This window comes from Anopheles ziemanni, chromosome 2 (assembly GCF_943734765.1).
Source record: "Anopheles ziemanni chromosome 2, idAnoZiCoDA_A2_x.2, whole genome shotgun sequence".
Taxonomy (NCBI): domain Eukaryota; kingdom Metazoa; phylum Arthropoda; class Insecta; order Diptera; family Culicidae; genus Anopheles; species Anopheles ziemanni.
In genome coordinates, this window is record NC_080705.1 from 73,846,095 (window position 1) to 73,865,802 (window position 19,708).

General features: G+C 43.1%; 6 protein-coding genes across 6 annotated transcripts; 3 read left to right on the forward strand and 3 right to left on the reverse strand.

The window, feature by feature from the left end:
- The first annotated feature begins 2,443 nt into the window (after positions 1-2,443).
- Positions 2,444-3,739, forward strand: LOC131294310 (alpha-(1,3)-fucosyltransferase C-like). The gene is made up of 2 exons (XM_058322357.1): positions 2,444-3,198; positions 3,301-3,739. The coding sequence occupies exons 1-2, from the start codon at positions 2,444-2,446 to the stop codon at positions 3,737-3,739; spliced, it is 1,194 nt and encodes a 397-aa protein (XP_058178340.1).
- A 2,453-nt stretch (positions 3,740-6,192) lies between these two features.
- On the reverse strand, positions 6,193-7,562 carry LOC131290749 (alpha-(1,3)-fucosyltransferase C-like). Its single transcript, XM_058319924.1, is given in 3 exon segments — positions 6,193-6,939; positions 7,040-7,097; positions 7,100-7,562. Coding segments are annotated over 3 exon segments (933 nt in total). The 5' UTR covers positions 7,536-7,562; the 3' UTR covers positions 6,193-6,500.
- An 860-nt stretch (positions 7,563-8,422) lies between these two features.
- LOC131294924 (sugar transporter SWEET1) lies at positions 8,423-9,674 on the reverse strand. The gene is made up of 5 exons (XM_058322979.1): positions 9,413-9,674; positions 9,270-9,347; positions 8,984-9,210; positions 8,733-8,908; positions 8,423-8,659 (listed from the first exon to the last, which is right to left on the reverse strand). Exons 1-5 carry the CDS (start codon positions 9,487-9,489, stop codon positions 8,531-8,533), a joined length of 687 nt encoding a protein of 228 aa, XP_058178962.1. The 5' UTR covers positions 9,490-9,674; the 3' UTR covers positions 8,423-8,530.
- Positions 9,675-11,337: 1,663 nt separating this feature from the next.
- LOC131280938 (solute carrier family 2, facilitated glucose transporter member 3-like) lies at positions 11,338-15,550 on the forward strand. The gene is made up of 7 exons (XM_058310186.1): positions 11,338-11,667; positions 13,150-13,254; positions 13,534-13,694; positions 13,758-14,400; positions 14,489-14,701; positions 14,763-14,865; positions 14,996-15,550. Exons 1-7 carry the CDS (start codon positions 11,572-11,574, stop codon positions 15,253-15,255), a joined length of 1,581 nt encoding a protein of 526 aa, XP_058166169.1. The 5' UTR covers positions 11,338-11,571; the 3' UTR covers positions 15,256-15,550.
- A 393-nt stretch (positions 15,551-15,943) lies between these two features.
- LOC131294311 (solute carrier family 2, facilitated glucose transporter member 3-like) lies at positions 15,944-18,126 on the forward strand. The gene is made up of 6 exons (XM_058322358.1): positions 15,944-15,961; positions 16,050-16,315; positions 16,732-17,344; positions 17,417-17,629; positions 17,697-17,799; positions 17,873-18,126. The coding sequence occupies exons 1-6, from the start codon at positions 15,944-15,946 to the stop codon at positions 18,124-18,126; spliced, it is 1,467 nt and encodes a 488-aa protein (XP_058178341.1).
- A 300-nt stretch (positions 18,127-18,426) lies between these two features.
- Positions 18,427-19,475, reverse strand: LOC131290987 (double-stranded RNA-specific editase B2-like). The gene has a single exon (XM_058320182.1). It carries the CDS (start codon positions 19,438-19,440, stop codon positions 18,505-18,507), a length of 936 nt encoding a protein of 311 aa, XP_058176165.1. The 5' UTR covers positions 19,441-19,475; the 3' UTR covers positions 18,427-18,504.
- Between the last annotated feature and the right edge of the window lie 233 nt (positions 19,476-19,708).

The window sequence follows — 19,708 nt, forward strand, 5'->3', positions numbered from 1 at the left end:
CTCACCGAAATGCAAGAACAGTTTGATGATTTGCGGGCAACCCTTAAAAAATGGGATCAATCATTTGCGCTCCCTTTCGGCCATTCACGCGCATCGGAAGTCACTGTGACATGTGGTATGAAAGGGGCTGTAAAAGGGATTGTGCCTCCGTTTTTTTGTTTCGATGCATAATAATCGAAAGTACGCATATTGTTGCACCGCAGGAGTGCACTTATCAACGATTATTATATTTTTTCTTCTTGTTCAGGAACAATACCATTTTTTGGGCTACCCTCTTCTAATTCCCTAACTAACTTACCCTATATTCTCAGTCAGCAGCAGCTCGATGAATTTTGGGTGTTTTTCGTTCCGTTGAACCCCTTTTTGCTTTGCCGATCATCACTACGTACTGTGGAAATGCCCTGGTTCGCTATGTGGGCTTTGAGTTTTGTGGTCGCTTCGATCGAGTTTCAAAACAAACATCCCGTGTTAAACGATGGGAATCTGCTATCAACAAATATCTGAATGATTGTATTTTCTACTCGTCCTTCTACAAACGGACAACACTTTCAACAGAGTATCAAATCACTAAAAATCCATTCGATAACTTTATAGATCAATACACAATAGCACTGTTAAGTTAAACTCTTATCTTACGTATGCAGTGCATAAAACCCGTTTAAAAATTTGTTTTCGTTGTTAACTGAGCGTACGATGTGAAATGTTAAAATAACTCCAAATGGTCATTATAAACAACTGCCCAATATTAGGCAACTATAGCTTTTTACGAGAGCAAGTTTGCAAGTTTCATTCGTCCCGGGTTCCTGAACATCGGTTCAAAACTAGTTCGTCACAGAGACAAGCAGAGGTGAAATTAATCTACCAAATCAGCTTAACCTACGCAAAGCATTTAAAGAACTATAAATTTCAACCAAGCACGTATGCATCATCATTTGCGCTACAAAGGGGTGAGTAGAAAATAAAACCGGTTCAATGGAGCAGATTATTCGTTGCAACAACTTAAATCTACTCTAGCTCTAGAATGAACACGTGGTCCGGGGTTTACAGTAAACAAATAAACAAACAAGTACCTCTGATTGCGTGCATCCTGATGATTTTCATGCAAATTTATGCATGATTTTTCTGCCTCCGTACCTCAGAGTATTCACAAATTTTGGTTACATTACGAAAACACAGCAAGGGGAGATTGTACTGAAGAACCAAATGTATCAGCTCTTCGTTACAAGCGACATAAATTTGAAAATATTTCAATCATCATGTCTTTTATTCTCTCATAACTCATAAAAAGTAGGTAAATAATAACAAGATCAACACTGAAAACTACTTGTTTTTAGTAATAAGAAATAGAATCAAATTTTCACAAACAGACAAACGGGAAAATAGAAATTGATAAATCAGAACATTTCTTAACTGGATTGAGCCAAAAGTAAAAACATTTTACATCATAAGCTTAAATTGCATTAGACTAAAAGATATGACACAAATTGTACAACGTGTTAACGACAATTTGGAAAAAATATTCATGAAAAAACTTAAAAAGGCTTAAATTACCTCTGTTAGGTGTCGCCAGAGATCCTCCAACGCAGCGATCAGCACTGGTGCGGTACACCAAGCTGGCTAGTCCGCTTCCAATTGCGCTCTCCGAAACGGAAGAACCCACCCTTCGGTCCGAACTTGCGCGTGGAGGCAACATGTTCGCGACGGCCTTATTTGCTGGCATGTAGCAAACATTCAGTATTTGTAACGGATAACAAACTGAACATGAGCATCACTAGGTAGAGTTTCTTAAATTCTGTATTTGCGTGCAAAACGTCAAAATCTAAATGAACGAAAATTCACGACGAGATACACCTAACCATATTCTACCATATCCTATCCATATGGGCGGAAGGGTTTCAATAAACATAGATAAAACCCTGTTTGTACTGCTCTCCACGCGGGAAACTAACAGAATGCAAAGCAAAAAGAAAAAACACACAAGCACTTTCTTTGGGCTGTAAATGTACGAAGCCTCAGGCCCACATTCGAACGAAAGGAACCTTATCTGACGCGCCTAGAGCCGTTATCAATACGCACGCCGAGAGACGAAGTAACGGAAATCGTCACACCTCTTCCACCCTTCAACACCTTATGGGTTCAACATCGATAACCAACTGGTCAGGTTAGCTTTAGGCTCTCATCGTATCGGTTTGACTTCATATTTTCGATTTGTCAGACATAGCTGACGCATCGTCATTCATTTCAGAGCATGTGCGCGATGTGATAATGTAATTGCATTGTAATCTAGAGGCTATTTTGGCTGGACATAGTGGCCGGTATTAGGCAAGAGTGATATCATCTAGCTGGATAGCGATAGTTTTTATATAAATTTTCATTCAAGTGTAGACTAGTCAGTATGGTAGGATTCCCCACATTATCATCAATGTGTTATACATTACAAAAGATGCGTCCGTATTACAAACTTTTTATGATGTTTACTGCATTGTTGGTGACCATCATATTTATCCGGTTCGTGGTGTATGATCAGTGCATAAAACAAGCCGTGAACAGTTACCAAGTACTTGCTGACCACAATCGCGCTCGACTTCAGGATGGAAGCACGGTGCACCGAACACGGTACGTGCTGCTCTACACAAGTTTCTTCTCTGAGAGCTATTGGGGATTACCGGCAGAAACGCTCGGTCCGGATTACTTTGCGTTGAAACACTGCCCGGTAACAAACTGCGTCTTGACGAGCAACCACGGGCTCCTTTCTTCGGTGGCGGAGTATGATGCAGTTGTATTTCACGTCGCCACCCCGCTGGACGTGTCGCTGCCAAAAGTTCGCGCCCCCAAACAAATCTATGTGGCCGCCATTATGGAGTCACCAGCGCACACAAAGCACCTTCTGGCGTTGGACACGGACTACTTCAACTGGACCATGACCTATCGCTTGGATTCGGATGTGCTCTTTAACTACTTAAACATTGTGGATATAGAAAGCGGTGAAGTGATCAGTCCAGGTTTAAGTCCCACGTGGCGCAATGGGCACCGTGAGTACGTCAATGAGTCACTTATCGCAACCGTGAGCCAAAAGCGGAAGATGGCTGCGCAGTTTGTCTCGCATTGCGGCGCATTATCCGAACGCGATCGTCTGGTTCAGCATATGCAATCAGCAGGACTGGAGGTAGACGTTTACGGCTCCTGTGGTCCTTTAAAGTGAGTCAGATATTTAATTCTTCGATTAAACAGAGGGCTATTAATGGAGACAATCAAACTAATGCCACCCCTGCCTAAATCGCGTCCGCTTTTTTCCTGCAGATGTCCTCGAGGAAACCCTGAATGCGACACCATGCTTGACACAACGTATTGGTTTTATCTATCGTTTGAAAACTCGCTCTGCGTTGACTACGTGACGGAAAAGCTGTACAACGCACTGAAACATACGATCGTTCCGGTTGTCTTTGGAGGCGCAGACTACGAGCGCTTTGTCCCTCCAGGATCTTACATCAACGCACAGGACTATGCGACGGTGAACGAGCTGGTCGATTATCTCTTCTACCTGATGGATAACCCGAAGGAGTATGCAAAGTACTTCTGGTGGAAGGAACACTACGCACTGGACCACACGAATTCGTACTGCGAGTTATGTCAGAAGCTACACAGTGTAGGTACGAGGGAAAAGGTTCAGTATTACCAGGATATTAAAGCCTGGTGGTACGATGATGCTTGTGTAGAAAAATCGAAGATTAAATTTTGATTATGAACTGACATGTGTAAAAACCAGTAGCATAAAATTTAAAGTCTCCGTCCTAGATATACTCCATATGTATATGTTGATTGAGTTCTGTAAAACATTTCTAAATGGTTATAGTTGCCTAGTAACACATTTCTAAATGGTTGTCTACCCAGTAAGTAGACAACGAATTTATCGATTAACATCTCTTAATACTTCTCTTTTCCTATTGGTGTTTCCATCTTCTTCCACATTGAATAGTTCTACCGTATATGCATTATTTATTTTTGATTGGAGACTGATTTTGAGCCTTTGTTTCTCGCCACCGAGAGCTAAAAGTTTAGTAAAGAATCATGTTTAAAAACCATGCAGTAGGTTTTAGGACATAAGAAATACATTCTTCTTGTACTTAATGCTTCAAAATATTTGAAATTTATATCTAATGTTGGATCACACCCGATGGAAGTTCGAACTTTTGTTAAGATCATGTCTACTACTTAATACCGAGCTTACCACTTACTTTTCAAAAGTCGAATAGTTAGGAAACAACGGATACTGATTAACAGGTTTCGCGAAACGACTATGATCATAAAAAAACGAAGAGATGAGCTTGAACCCAGCATGGGCTGAAGCAAGAGTTGTCTAAATCGGTCTACGAAAACGAATATACTTATAAATTTTGTGAATTTACCAGTGGCAATGAAAACGAAAATACCCATAAAATTAACAAATTTAATTGAAATATCATCAGACTATGATCATAAAAAAACGAAGAGATGAGCTTGAACCCAGCATGGGCTGAAGCAAGAGTTGTCTAAATCGGTTCACGAACACGAATATACTTATAAAACTTTGTGAATTTACCAGTGGCAATGAAAACGAACATATCCATAAAATTAACAGATTTAATTGAAATATGATAAAATGCGTAATATTCAACAGTTGAACCAAAAGCGCAGATGCAAAGTGATAGCGTTTCTATGCTTTAACGATAAATTTTGCACACACCCTACCATACAGGGAACCGTGAAGAGGTCGTAAAATGTTTCGAATCCAAATAAAGAAATTAACGCACCTATTTCTGCAACTAGCAGTTTTATTGCGTCAAACGACAATGCGTGTCAATGAAGCGAAGTGCGTCCAGAATGCTAACACAGTCCGATGTCTCATCGTTCACTGGAAAACCCTGCACAGTGCAGCTCCTGGCGACCCCTCAAATACCGTTAAGGATATCTGATTGATGACTACGTCCTCTGCCAACTGGTTGTCCGTCTCGGATTGATTCGTAGAAGATGACTTCTCGATGCTGATGGGTGTTTGCCTTTTTTTGCGATGAAAATTGCAAATCCCAAATTGACAACATATCGCCAGACGAAATCAACCCAACTTCGGTCCCTTCAAATGCCGAAACGGGCAATGCAGCTGCGGTAAGGGTGTTTTGATTTTCATTTGTATCCCTTCCCTCAATCAACAGTATGTGGAATAAAACCAGTAAGTTTCAACATCCTTATGGAACCCTCACCCTACTTCTGGCGTAACGTTTTACGCGTTCATGCCACATGCGCCTCAATCAAACTGCGCACTAGCATGATGCGTATGCGCAACATGGACCGTATGTTAGGGAAAGACTTGCGTAAAGTCGAACGACCCCGACAAATCGAGTCCTTTAGTATATGCTCACTGTTTTTCCATGCTTCGTTTACTCACCGTGGTCGGTGATGGTGGGCATATGGTGTATTTGCATAAAAATCATCAAGATGCAATTAAAGGTACTTGTTTGTTTATTTTGAACACCTGGATTTGTTTTCATACGCATGCTGCCTTAACTGAACAACAGAAAAAGTTGTTAAACTATGTAGCGCCGTTTTTAGCTACGGATAAAAACAGTATTGTTCATAAAAATAGATTAATAAAGTACCGAAAAGCTATGCTGTTTACCAACAGCCTACGCTTTTCTTTCTAAAAGGGGGAGATGTAGCGCCCAAAGCAAGACTAGGTAAGGTTTTATAGATTTATTATAAGATAACGATAGGTTAGGTACAGTTAGAGTGAGAAGTAGTAGTAGGGTAGCGTAGCTAAACATGTAAAATAAACACCGCAGTTTAAGGCCGGTCTCTTTTCATACGATCGTCGAGACGAAACGATGCAATTGCAACCGCGTGAGTTTTCTTACATTCGTTCGGGTTTAGGAATCCGAAATCTCCACCAGTCAATGGCTACAGCACAACTACATAAATCTGTTAATTATGTACGTTAACATTGTTAAACATATGAGTTTCTTCTCGTAAGGTTTTATTTCTTGTTTCAAGTTGAGAACATATAACGGAAGGACAACGAAAAAAGGAAGAGACGTTTAAGTTCAATTTCAATTAATTTCAGGGTCAATTAATTTCACATATTATTTCACACATTAAGGGTCAATTAATTTCACATATCATTTCCTCAATCACGCATAACCGCTTATTGATCAATTTCCAATATGCAAGGATGGATATAGAATTATACTTCAATGGTATAACTTTGTATTCCTAGCCTTTTTAATTCAAACATTTCGTGTTCCACTCTAGGAAATTATTTGGAGTTATGATAATTATTAGTAGCTTTGCACTTTTCTTGCATACTACTTATCTATTTTTTAAACGCTTGTAGCATGGGTTTAAATATCCCTTTTGAGTTTAATGGAATTCTGAACAGCACGATCGTCATATAAAGAATATTCTACTGATAATAAGGATCGAACCGAGAATCGGTGGATGCCTGTTTATGTAATTACCGGCATTAGATTTCACAATGCTATCTTGGATTTTTCCACACAAGCATCATCGTACCACCAGGCTTTAATATCCTGGTAATACTGAACCTTTTCCCTCGTACCTACACTGTGCAGCTTCTGACATAACTCGCAGTACGAATTCGTGTGGTCCAGCGCGTAGTGTTCCTTCCACCAGAAGTACTTTACATACTCCTTCGGGTTATCCATCAGGTAGAAGAGATAATCGACCAGCTCGTTCACCGTCGCATAGTCCTGTGCGTTGATGTAAGATCCTGGAGGGACAAAGCGCTCGTAGTCTGCGCCTCCAAAGACAATCGGAACGATCGTGTGTCTTAGTGCCATGTACAGCTTTTCCGTCACGTAGTCAACGCAGAGCGAGTTTTCAAACGATAGATAAAACCAATACGTTGTGTCAAGCATGGTGTCGCATTCAGGGTTTCCTCGAGGACATCTGCAAGAAAAAAGTAAGATTTAAAATGATGTGAACATTAGCGGATGAAGGTAATAAAATACTATTTTTTTATTCAATACTACTAAGAAAAATAACTCACTTCAAATGACCACAGGAGCCGTAAACGTCTACTTTCAGACCAACTGATTGCATCGAGCGACCATTGTGTGCGCTGGTGACTCCATAATGGCGGCCACATAGATTTGTTTGGGGGCGCGAACTTTTGGCAGCGACACGTCCAGCGGGGTGGCGACGTGAAATACAACTGCATCATACTCCGCCACCGAAGAAAGGAGCCCGTGGTTGCTCGTCAAGACGCAGTTTGTTACCGGGCAGTGTTTCAACGCAAAGTAATCCGGACCGAGCGTTTCTGCCGGTAATCCCCAATAGCTCTCGGAGAAGAAACTTGTGTAGAGCAGCACGTACCGTGTTCGGTGCACCGTGCTTCCATCCTGAAGTCGAGCGCGATTGTGGTCAGCAAGTACTTGGTAACTGTTCACGGCTTGCTTTAAGCATCGATCATATACCACACAACGGAGAAATATAATGGCCACCAGCAATGGCACAAACAAATAGATTTTGTTTTGGAAACGCATCTCATATAGCTTGAGGTCATTCGCCGATGAGAAAGGCCATGAAAGGACTCGAATATCAAATGGCCATACACCTTATATTCACTTAGTAGGGACAATCTTCTCTACTTTACTCTACTTTAGCTATCCCGATATCTATTACACACCCAAGTGGCCGGGCTGATATCATACCGCTCGTATGTTAAAACTGATTTGAACAAGAATGCGTGATTGTGTTGGTGTCAGATATGCAAAAAAGTATGTATTTGTTGTTTTTTACATTTGTACATACTGATAAAACTAATTTATTTCTGGGTAAATCTTCTATTATTTTTATAAACAGTGGTTAGAGGCTTTTTCCCAATAATATACAAATATTATATTACCCTTGACGTGGTGTATAAAGCAGTCGGAAATAACCATAAACGTGGTTTAGGATGATACCTAATAAACTGTAGGCAAGTAAATTTGAGAACGAATAAGAGTACAGTCGATATCCGACTTACGCGGATAATGGGGACCAGAGAAATCCGCGTATCTCGAATATTGCTTGACACATAGCTTATACAGGAGTTAAGAGATCGAGTTCTTGTGTGCATGTTTCACCGCGTGACCACATTAGGCGTACCATACCAAAAACTTGGTATTTATTGGGTTTATATAAACCCAATCTTCTGTCAAATTTTGAAAACCGCGTATCTCCGAATCCGCGTATGTCGATTACCGCGTATGTCGGATATCTACTGTATTTATTTGATATTTTGCTACATAAATTATCATTTTACACGGGTCTGAAAGGACTTTTTCGTTAGTATGTTCGAGATCGACTTGCTGGCCAATGCTTGCTGATGTCCACAGAAATATGCTCAATGGCGATTGAAGTAAAGGTGAATAAATACAGCTAATTTAAATTATGTTATGCTCATAAAATTTATTAACATCGGAGTTGACACATTTCGATACTGGTACAAGACGTAATCACACTACTGGCCCTGTAGCTTAATCCCGCTACCATAATACTACAAAATCGGATTTTCTGATACCAGCGGAGAATAGCGTGGTCCACTAGAAGGCGTCTTCTGCTTCGGATATATCACATAAAGTGTCAACTGAATACCTGCTAATATACCACCTAAAAGATTTGGAACCTACAATACGAAAAACGAAGTTAGTTGTGATGCTTGTTATGGTGTTGAGTGTAAATGACCGGGACATACTTACTTGAATAAACCGATCACCAATAAGTACCCCGTAACCAGTCCATAGAAGACATACAAAAAAGGAAGCTACAATAATCGGAAAAGGAAGACTGTCGGTATTTTGCGTTCGAATAACGTGAGCCAGCGTGGATAACGGTGATGCAAAAAACAGGACCGCTAGGCAGCAGCAGAGCAAACCTGTAGCAATTATAGATAAAATGATGGTGAAATCAAACAGCATTCAATGCGTCACAAGTTACTCATTATATGTACCTATGATGCGGACTGATTTTTCCGTATCAACCTCAAAGGAGGTATAAATCGTAGCGCTTAATATTATGCACAATATGAGCATCATTTGACGAACAACTTCTCGTTTGTTCACCGAGAATACAAAGAATACCACGGTGTACGAAAAGAACAATGCAGAGCCGATGAAATTCACAAGAATTAATGTGCTCTCTTCGGTCAAAACTCCATACTTTAGCCACATGAAACAACTAAAACAAAAACATGCATTAAAAGTACACAAAGGGGAAATGTTTAAACATTAGCTTACGATAGAAATCCGGAAATGAAGGGAAATGCGGATGTATCTCCAGTAGATTTCTTCCTTATGTACCGGTTGCAAATCACGCTGAAATCGATCAAAAATGATTAAATTAACAGTTTGAGTTTCTGAACATCTTCATTTACACTTACGTGCCGGTTAAAAACTGCAACACCGTGGCAACCGTGGCCAACGTTGCAAGACTTCCTTTGGATAGTATTCCGTCCATCGTGGATTTGGTCAATAAAGCCCGATGGGTAAATTTGCTCGAAACTGAAACCGTCTATACAGTCAGTCTACACTCCATTGGAAGAAATAATTTTTCGCAGCACGCAAGCAATCATTTCTATCCCTGAAACCAAATAATTTCAAGCACTACGCGGCTCACACATTTGCTCACGTACTTTGTTTATTATCTTCTCGGTCAAAACATACGTGTATCGTGACGAATGATGGGAAAAGAGTCCCCCTTGTGGGAGTCGGATTGATTCAATTCTAGTGCACTGCAGAGTCGGATCCCGAGTTATCAGAGGTCACCATTATGGCCTTATCACACTGGTCACCAATGGTGGCATGGAAAAAGCACTGGATTGTCAAACGACCATCGAAAACGAATGACATTGGAGTGGCTGGGGGTCCGTTGGTGAATGAGCTTGCCCGTATCACCGAGCTGTCATTGTGTGGAGTTTGGTGTATCTGGCATGTTAAGCTTGATTTGAAAGTGAGTCATGTTTATTAATTTTATTAATAATCAATTATAAGCATAATAAGATTATAAAATTTCGGTATTTTAATCTTAAATTGCCGAAAACCGCATGAACCGAAAGTGAATTATATGAACTCCCACTCCCAGGTGGCCTGCCTTATCACACTACCAAGACGCACCAGTATGTCAAACTGGATGCCAAAACCAAATTTTGACAGTTCGGTGGCTTTGCAAAGCCACCTATCTGTCAAAATTTAGTTTTGGCATCCAGTTTGACACAATGGTGCCTCTTGGTAGTGTGATAAGGCAGGCCACCTGGGAGTGGGAGTTTATTTAATTCACTTTCGGTTCATGCGGTTTTCGGCAGTTTAAGATTAAAATACCGAAATTTTATAATCTTATTATGCTTATAATTGATTATTAATAAAATTAAAAAACATGAATCACTTTCAAATCAAGCTTAGCATGCCAGATAAGCAAAATCCACACAATGACAGCTCGGTGATACGGGTAAGCCCATTCACCAACGGACCCCCAGCCACTCCAACGTCATTCGTTTTCGATGGTCGTTTGACAAACCAGTGCTTTTTCCATGCCACCATTGGTGACCAGTGTGATAAGGCCATTAGAGACATGGTGAAGCTGCTGGGCTGTAAAATGTGAATGATGTTCGAGTGAAAGCTGGTCCGTTGGTGAAATGAATTTGCTCATATGCACAATTGCACTGCAGTGAACTATCATTGTGTGGAACTTCCTGTCTATGCATATTTAACTTGATTTTAAAGTTCTTTGCTACCGCCGAGTGATCGGAGTTGGATTGTAGGAACTTTCTGGGGTTTGCACCACTAGTATTCTGACAGAACGCATCTGATCGATGTGGCCAAAGTGTATTTAAAGCAGGTAAACTTCCCGCAATTTTCATTTATTTGTAATTAATAAACGATTTATGTTTACCTAAAACATGAACTTGCCAAATAAGCATCTCAAAAAGTGGACTAATTTTCCAAGAAATATACTTCTCATCATAATTACATTCTTGTAACTCCTTAATATAACGTTTGCGTTTTCCTTTGAGGAAATATGTTATTTTTATAAAGGAAAGTTGTTGTTATAAAGTCCGTAATTTAATCAATTAATTTCCCACAAATATGTTGTAAATAACATAATCTGGAACCGACGAAACAACAAATGAATTGAGCGATGTTGTCAAAAGTTCGTTTATTTTTCTACAACGCGATTTGTTCTGGATGCACTCACCTCCCTTTCAAAGCACCTTGGCTACACCAACTACGGCGGTTCATATCAGCGATATGGTGTTGTAGTTCGTTGCTTTGATTAAGGGATTCGACAAATTCTACCTCATTTACATGTAGACAGCATAAGCAGATCACATGAGTAATGAGCTCGTCGGGAACAGGCCGCTGTGACTGGTGGTGCTTGCCGCGAAACGTCTTGCTAAATGCCGAAGGTTGTGCGAATAGTTTATGCTAGTAGTGAAAGTACTTCTTTGGAGCAGTGTTGTGCTATTTGATCGACGCGCTAAGCAGGTGGTGCAAGTACGGTGTAAATAATTGTTTGCTGAAGATTTCCTAGTACCTCAGTAGCATGGATCCTGGTGAACATGAGGAGGGCCGTGTCCTGTACAGCCCCGAAAAGGGTTCGAAAATCGTGCAGAATGTAAACGCCATAAACGTTCGCAAGGTAGGACTTAAAAGCCTTTACTTTTTCTCTAGCTCCCCACATAAGTCGCCCTTCTTTATCTATCGCGGCGTTAATCCCTTGGTTTCATAACGAAGCAGCGGCACGCTGTGAGTCGGGGGAAAAGGCATGCTTCACGATCACTAGCGTCGAATAAAAATAGTGAAATCGCGAAATGTTCCCTCATCGAGGCAGGCCAGACTGGGAAAACATCGGCGCTGCCGACAGAGTCAAGTGTAGTGCACCATGTGCGAAAAGGAGGCCGTGGTGCGCTGGTGCCTGCTACCGTCTGTGGTGAAAAATGATGAATGCGGCAGAAACAGCTGACGACATCGCTGTGCGAAAACATGCACGCTGCGTCACGCCTCAAATGTGTACGTCATAAATGCAGCGGCTAGACGCGGGAAGCATAACGTCCGTCTGGTGGTGTGTTGTAATATTTCATTTAATCTCTTGTTTATTTCCTACTTTTCTCAGCCCCCTTTAAATATTTGTTCAGCAAATGAAAACTTGTGCACCAGGCATCGCCAGGGGCGGCTTCATAGTGGATGAAATGAAAACGCGCGAAAAGTAAACACGCCCGTAGTAGGCCGGCGTGGTTGATTCAAGTTCACGGTTTGTTTGGTATTTTGATTATGAACCTCCTCACCGCACAGATTCAACAATCCAGATCTGAGAGCCGCACAGATTGGATCACAATTGGACGATGTGCCGTGCCCCTGTACCGGCAATCGATAGCGGATTATCGCCCCATTTAGGAACTCATTTACTGCAGACGATAATGTGGGATCGTGCCAGGCGAACCCGATCCCAATTAGCTGGGAATGAAGTCGTTAAGATTAGTTGCCGGACGCCTTAGCTCGCGTACGGTTGAGTGAAAAAAAATGTGGTAAAGCAAAACGCCGAAACTTAATTGGTGGCAAAAGATCCTTGAAAAACTAGCACAGGATGACGGTAATACCGACATCTCAAGAGAACCGTGAAGTGAGTGATAAGAAACTGATCGCACAACAACGTGCACTAAGTCATCTTCTTGCGGGGATAATACGTATATAGCTGGCCGTTATCGCTAACTGTGAAGAATGGCCGCCAGAACTTTAACGATTTCTGGTAGAGCAATCATTACAAGATTACAAAATACTCGCCTTTTACAGATTCAGCCTCCGTCAAATAGTTTTTTACTAAAACTGAAGAAATCTAACTTTTCACAACCGAAAACGGGCACATGATAAGACATACTGCACACGTTAAATCCAGGATCTACCTAAATATCTCCAAATGCTTATCAACTACGATTTGTCGATAACGACACAATGCTCTCCAATAGATTTTTTACCATCCCCCCCGGGGGGGATGTAACGATTATATTCCACTGGATACCCCTCTTTCCCTGCACAGTTCTGTTAAACGTTACCTTTGGCATATAACTAAAGAAAACATAATCCCTTTCTAATTTATTTCACTTTCCATTTACACTTCCAACAGGACAGCCGATGGACGTTTTGGTTGATCACAGCCGGTATTGCAACCACCTTCGGCGCCGCCGTTCCGACCGGGTACAATATAGGCGTTATCAATGCGCCGGCTAACGTAAGTTTACGATAAAAAACGATTTCCCATTTGCGGATTTTCCACACTGCACCTGCATCATCCGGGCTCACATATAATTAAAATCCATCCCAGCTTTCTCTATACCCACGCGACAGCGGAACCGAAAAAAAGGATTGCCGTGAATTACGCATCGTCGAATGTGCTTACATAAAGTAAGCTTTCCGTTCTCAATGTTCAATGTGTCGTAGAAGTAGTACGCTTTAAAAGTATGCAACATTAGATACTGATCGAACGTTTCTCGTTTATTTTCTTTTTTAGTTTATCAAAAGCTGGTGCAATGAGACGATATACGAAACGTACGGAACCGTCTTCACCGAGGGAAACCTTGAGACGTTCTGGTCCGCCGTGGTATCCATTTTTCTGATCGGTGGCGTGATAGGTTCATTGGGTGGAGCGTGGGTGGCGGACAGGTTGGGAAGGTAGGTATAGTTTAAACCCACACAGGGATGTGTTCTCGCATTGACGTATTTATATTTTTATAGGAAACGTTCATTTCTCCTGTGTGGATTCCTCCTGGTGTTGGGCGGACTGTGCTTCCAGTTCTGCAAAGCCATCGGTTCCGTCGAGCTGCTCATGATTGGACGCATAGTGGTTGGTCTGGCGGCCGGCTTAACGACGAGCACGGTTCCAATGTACCTCACCGAACTGGCCCCGCTGGGACTGCGCGGTGCGCTCGGTGTGTTCTGCTCCATGGGCGTCACAGGGGGCGTCGTGGTCGGGCAGGTGATGAGCCTTGAGGAAGTGTTCGGTACCGATGACCACTGGCAGTTTGCGCTTAGCTTCTACGTCATTCTGGTGGTGATGTTCTTCGTGCCGTACCACTGGTTACCGGAAAGCCCGAAGTATCTCTTCGTCATCCGGCGGCGGCATGATGAGGCCGTGAATGAACTGAAGCGTGTGGCGGGCCGGAAGGTACGCGACGAGTACGTCCGGCAGCAGATCGATGCAATGCGGAGGGAGTGCACACCGGAGAACGAAGAGGAAAGCGTAGGAGACGGCGAAAGGCGAGAAGAGAAGGCAAAAGAGCGATCAATCATTTCGGTTCTGAAGGACCGCACACTGCTGCTTCCTCTTGTGCTCGTGTGCGCTCTACAAGGTGGCCAACAATTGTCCGGTATCAATGCTGTATGTTTCTCGTTCGTAAAACTCGCTTTAGTGAAAACCATTTAGTTACTTCCAAAATTCACAATTGGTTTTTCTTTTGCTCCTGCAGGTATTTTTCTACTCCGTCTCAATTTTCGAATCCGTTGGGCTCAGCTCAACGGATGCAAAGTTTGCGAACCTGGGTGCCGGTTGCCTCAACCTCTTCGTTGCCTTCTTCAGCCCCGTCCTGATGGCGAAGTTCACGCGTCGTTTCCTGGCACTGCTCTCCTGCTCAATGTGTGCAATATTTCTGTTCTGTTTAACTTTCATCGTATATTTTATTGTAAGTGATGGATCTAATTGAAACGAAATTACCAATTGTTAACGCATCATTCCCCTTTCAGGACGACGTAGAATGGTTCTCCTACGCCAGCATTGTCGCTATTTTACTCTACATACTCTTTTACCAGATTGGGCTTGGGCCGATTCCATACTTCATTGGTTCTGGTAGGTATAAATTATGGTGTTACATTACATTACATTACATTACTTTGGGGTGTTGTGACATATTTCGGGCGACTTTGTGGTGATCACACACTTAGTAGCTTATATCAATTTTTCCACTATTTCTTTACAGAACTATTCGAAGTTGGACCACGACCGGCGGCAATGGCCCTGGGCAGCTTAGCTTCGTGGGGATGCAATTTTATTGTGGCGATGCTTTTTACCACGCTCCAGAGTGCCTGGGGTGCGTTCGTGTTTCTCCCGTTTACCGTCACGTGCGTCGCGCTTACATTACTACTGAGAACCTACCTGCCCGAAACCCGGGGCAAAAACATCTCTCAAATCGTACCTCTCGTCGCTAAAGGATTTAGCTCGAAACCGCTTGTGCCTTAGCAGTAGTGGCAAACCGCAACAGCAGCAACAGCAATGACAAACAAGCAACGAAGGCTACTCGGGAAAATCTTGTGATTCATTTGAAATTGCTCAAAATGTCTTGTTAGTGAGGGAGAAAAATGCTAGAGAAGAAGAAAAAAACCAGAAACACAAAACAAAGTGGCTTAAACGTAAACTTAATTTTAGCCTATGTTAAAAGTACTTAGATTTAAGGTGAATTGTATTTTCAATAAGGAAGATATGCAACCGGATTGTGCGCAAATTAAAAACGAATAAATTGCAGACGGATTTACAATTTACGCTTTCACATGCACCGACTCGTGTACCTTTGGTTGAAGACATCCCCCATGAGGGGCCATAGTGGAAGCGAGCTTCTGTGTTCCGTTATGCGTTCGACAAAGCTTTTCTTCGTCTTATCGCATAGGGGAGCTTTACAGGAGTATTTCAGTACCCCGTAGAACAACCGGTTTGTTGGACAAGTCATAAATTTTCACCGAATCCCTCAAGATAACAAGCACAAGCAAACGTGAGGCCCTGATCCCTTGGCAAGAAGGTACGGATCGCCTGGTACACACACTCCTTCCTGGTCATCGTTTGGTTCGGATTTACAAAGAAAATGTTAAGATGAGATTCACGTAACCGGACAGTCCGTGCGCACACTCGATCCGGGGAAACCAACAGTGGCGGAATGGACCTTACGCTCCCGGTAAGTTCTTTGTGGCATCAAACCAATAGACAGATTGTACTTTCGAGGTTCTTCAGTGCTCCTGTTCGATTTCTCGGTCAACCACTAGGAAAGCGGCTGGACGATTCGTTTGGTAGCGCTGGGCATCATCACGACTTTGGGCGCCTCGGTTCCGGTTGGTTTTAGCATTGGCGTCATAAATGCACCCTCCGAGTATATCAAACAGTGGAGCAACGGCACCATTGTTCGAAAGTATGATGTACAGCTATCCGATGGTGCCCTGAGCGCATTGATCGCAGCGATCGTGTCGATTGCACTGATCGGTGGTGTAATAGGATCACTTGGAGGGGCTTATTTGGCCGATAAGTACGGAAGGTACGTAGGAAATTTGTAGCGTTTCATCACATTAAAAATTTAAATTTACTTAAAATTTAAATCTGACTTTCATCAATGCACCGGCAAATGTGTGAAGCCATTCTATTATTGAAGTGAACTGTCTGACCAGTTGGTTCAACGTTAATTTTTATTTTCAAGATTTGTTTTAAAGCCTAACTAGTTCGTTAAGCTATGGATATGTTACGTCGTGGGGAATCGTTACTTTACGCACATTTTGCTAGACACGTTGCGAATTTTTAGGCCAACGATCGTGTCGGTGATGTTGATCTGGGGAATGTTCACATCTCATTTCAGTTGCTACGTTTGTACTAAATATGGCAGGTTACAATTACTTGACACTCTACTCTGATGGAGCTTTATTTCTTAAACCCTATCCTTTTGCATTTCAATTTTAGGAAAAAATCATTCCTGATCTGCGCACTTCTACTGACGGCCGGCTCCGTGTGCTTCGTGTCCTGCCGGATCGCTGAATCGGTAGAACTGTTGCTTCTAGGAAGGCTTCTTGTAGGACTGGCCGCGGGGTTGACCACGAGCGTCATTCCGATGTACCTGGCCGAAGCCTCTCCGATGAAACTCCGCGGAGCCATGGGTGTACTCTGCCCGCTAGGCCTAACGGTCGGGGTGGTCATTGGCCAGGCGGCAAGCTTGGAGCAGGTGCTGGGTACTGAAGCCCACTGGCACTACGCGCTCAGTTGCGTGGCGGTTTTGAATTTTACCGCCTACGGATCTTACTTCTGGATACCGGAAAGTCCAAAGTATTTGTACAGCGTCAAGGGTGACCAGATCGGATCGTTGCGGGCCATACGGAAGCTTTTCGGACGTCACGCCATCGGTGACGATTACATCAAGCTGCAGGTGGAGTGTGCAAATGGTGGTTCTCCGGTGGATGACGGTCAGCCCCAAGCAGCCCGTTCGCTTTGGTCCGTACTGCGCGATCCAGCACTCACGCTACCACTGATTCTCGTGTGCGCACTTCAAGGTGGCCAACAGCTTTCGGGAATTAATGCGGTACGTTGAACAAAACGGATTCACTGCCGGTAACTACAAATAATCAACCTGTTTGCTCATCTTTTTTTGTAGATTTTCTTTTACTCGGTATCCATCTTCGAGTCCGTGGGATTCAGTTCGACGGAGGCCAAGTTCGCCAACTTGGGTCTCGGTTGTATCAACTTAGTTGCCTCGTTACCCTTACCGCTCCTGATGGCCCGCTGTAATCGTCGCTTTCTTGCGCTGTTGTCCTGCTCGTCATGTGCCGTCACATTGCTCATTCTCACCATGTCCATATACTTTATTGTGAGTCACATCGGATTCCTTCAGCACCATGAATGGTTCTGTTTAGAATAGTTTGTTCTTTTTTCAGGACTCCATCTCTTGGTTTTCTCACCTCTGCATTGGATCGATGCTGCTGTACATTATTTTCTTTCAGATCGGCCTCGGGCCCATTCCATTCTTCATAGGAACCGGTGAGCTCCAAATAGGATTCAACTATGAATAATGCTGAATATTACTTCTTTTTTATTCAATATATGATTTCAGAACTTTTCGAACTTGGTCCCCGACCGACTGCTATGGCCATGGGTAGTCTTTCCTCGTGGGGATGCAACTTCATCGTCGGAATGGCATTTCCAAGCCTTCAACACGCCTGGGGTGCTCTCGTGTTCGTGCCATTCTCGATCACGTGTGCTGTACTGACTGTGCTGGTTCGGTGCTATCTTCCGGAAACAAGAGGAAAAGCAGTAAGCGATGTTGCCGAGAAAGTATCCCATGGTTTACGCTCCACTGTTAATTAAAGATCAAACAAAAGAATCTTCTTTATTAATTGTCCCCGTTGCGTACGTTGATAGTCAGTCCTCTTTTATAGGATATGCTCCGGACCCGGTTGTAATTCAAACCCACACCGGCATAACCATTGTCACTGACCCCCAAACAAATGTATATCGTCAATAAAAAGAAAACCCATGCCTTATTTTACAAAAGTAAGTAGTTAACGACATTACTATATTCCTCCGCTTTAGTCGAATTCAATGAAAGATTATGACAAGTAGCTTAATTTTACAGCTTTCTCAGTATGATGAAATTGAATAATGAATTAAATTAAATTAACTTAAGAACTTTTACACTCATTCCAAAATTTAACGATCGTTTATCGAATTGGCGATAATCGATGCTTACGCTTGTAGAACACTACTATCGAACTCGACACCAAACAGTGTTTTGCAAGCATCGATAGCGGCTGCTTTTCGGGCAAGCTTTTTTGAGCGACCCCGACCGATGAACTCCTTTCCTTCGACAGAAATGCTAGCGGTAAACTCTCGGTTCAGTGGATCGTCGTTCGATCCGAGATCCTGGTATGCGACCTGCGGGCGCATATATGCAAACAGTTCAGTAGGATGACGGGTGGCGGCATCAGCCGGTAAATCAGCTACCGTTTTTGTAACCTTGGGCATTGACGGTTGGCCAACTATGCCCGTCTCAACCGGTGGCGCCACCAGTTTGGGTTTCTGTGGCTTTAGTGTCGGCACCTCGAACCCTTCGTTTTCCCATTCGGAGAACAATTTGTGCAGCGCGAACGCGGCCAAATGCTCCATGGGTAAGTCGTCCGTTTCGCCACTATCGTCGACGTCCATTTCCGAGTCATGCAAGCTCGATTCGCCGTCAGGTTCGGTTTCACTCATCGTTGGAGCAGGCGGGGCAATGGGCGGCACTGCTTTGCTCGCCGCCTTCGCCTCCTGCTGCTGCTTCAGGCGGTTCATCTGCGATATCGCTAGATCGCGCAGAGCCTTCTCGGATGCTTTTGCCTTCGCTTGATTCTTGCTGGATCCCACCGCCTCGTACTTTACATTGTTTATGACTATTTCCGCCTTCGTTAGGTGACCGACAGTGTTGATCACGAACTCCGTCATGCCTGGTCCCTGCAGCTCATGCAGAGCGACAATTGCGTTCTTAGGGATAAGCCATTTGCGTAGACGGCGCATTTGGCGCGCCTTGCGCTCCTTTTCGTTTTTTTTGCGTTCCGCCGATGTGCCTGGCTTTTTCAACAAGTGCTTCCTAAACTTGGAAAATGTAGCTTCGCTGCTCGTGATGTCCTGTGGCACGTTCGCCATATCGGTATCTTCCTGTTTTATAGGAATATTAAACTTCGACAGCTCTTGTTCTGATTGCTGCTGCACCGGAAACAGTGGCACTGACATTTCCTCTTTCTTTTCGCGGTTATTTGGCGAGCCCGATTGCTGTTGTTCTTGCTCCATGTTGCCTCCTGCTGGAACAAATCTTTTGTACTCTCGTTCGATTTGCTGCTTAGATTTTCCACGCGACATAAACCACTGATTTTCGACGCTTTAAAGATGGAAGTTATTTTCACATTTGCAGCAA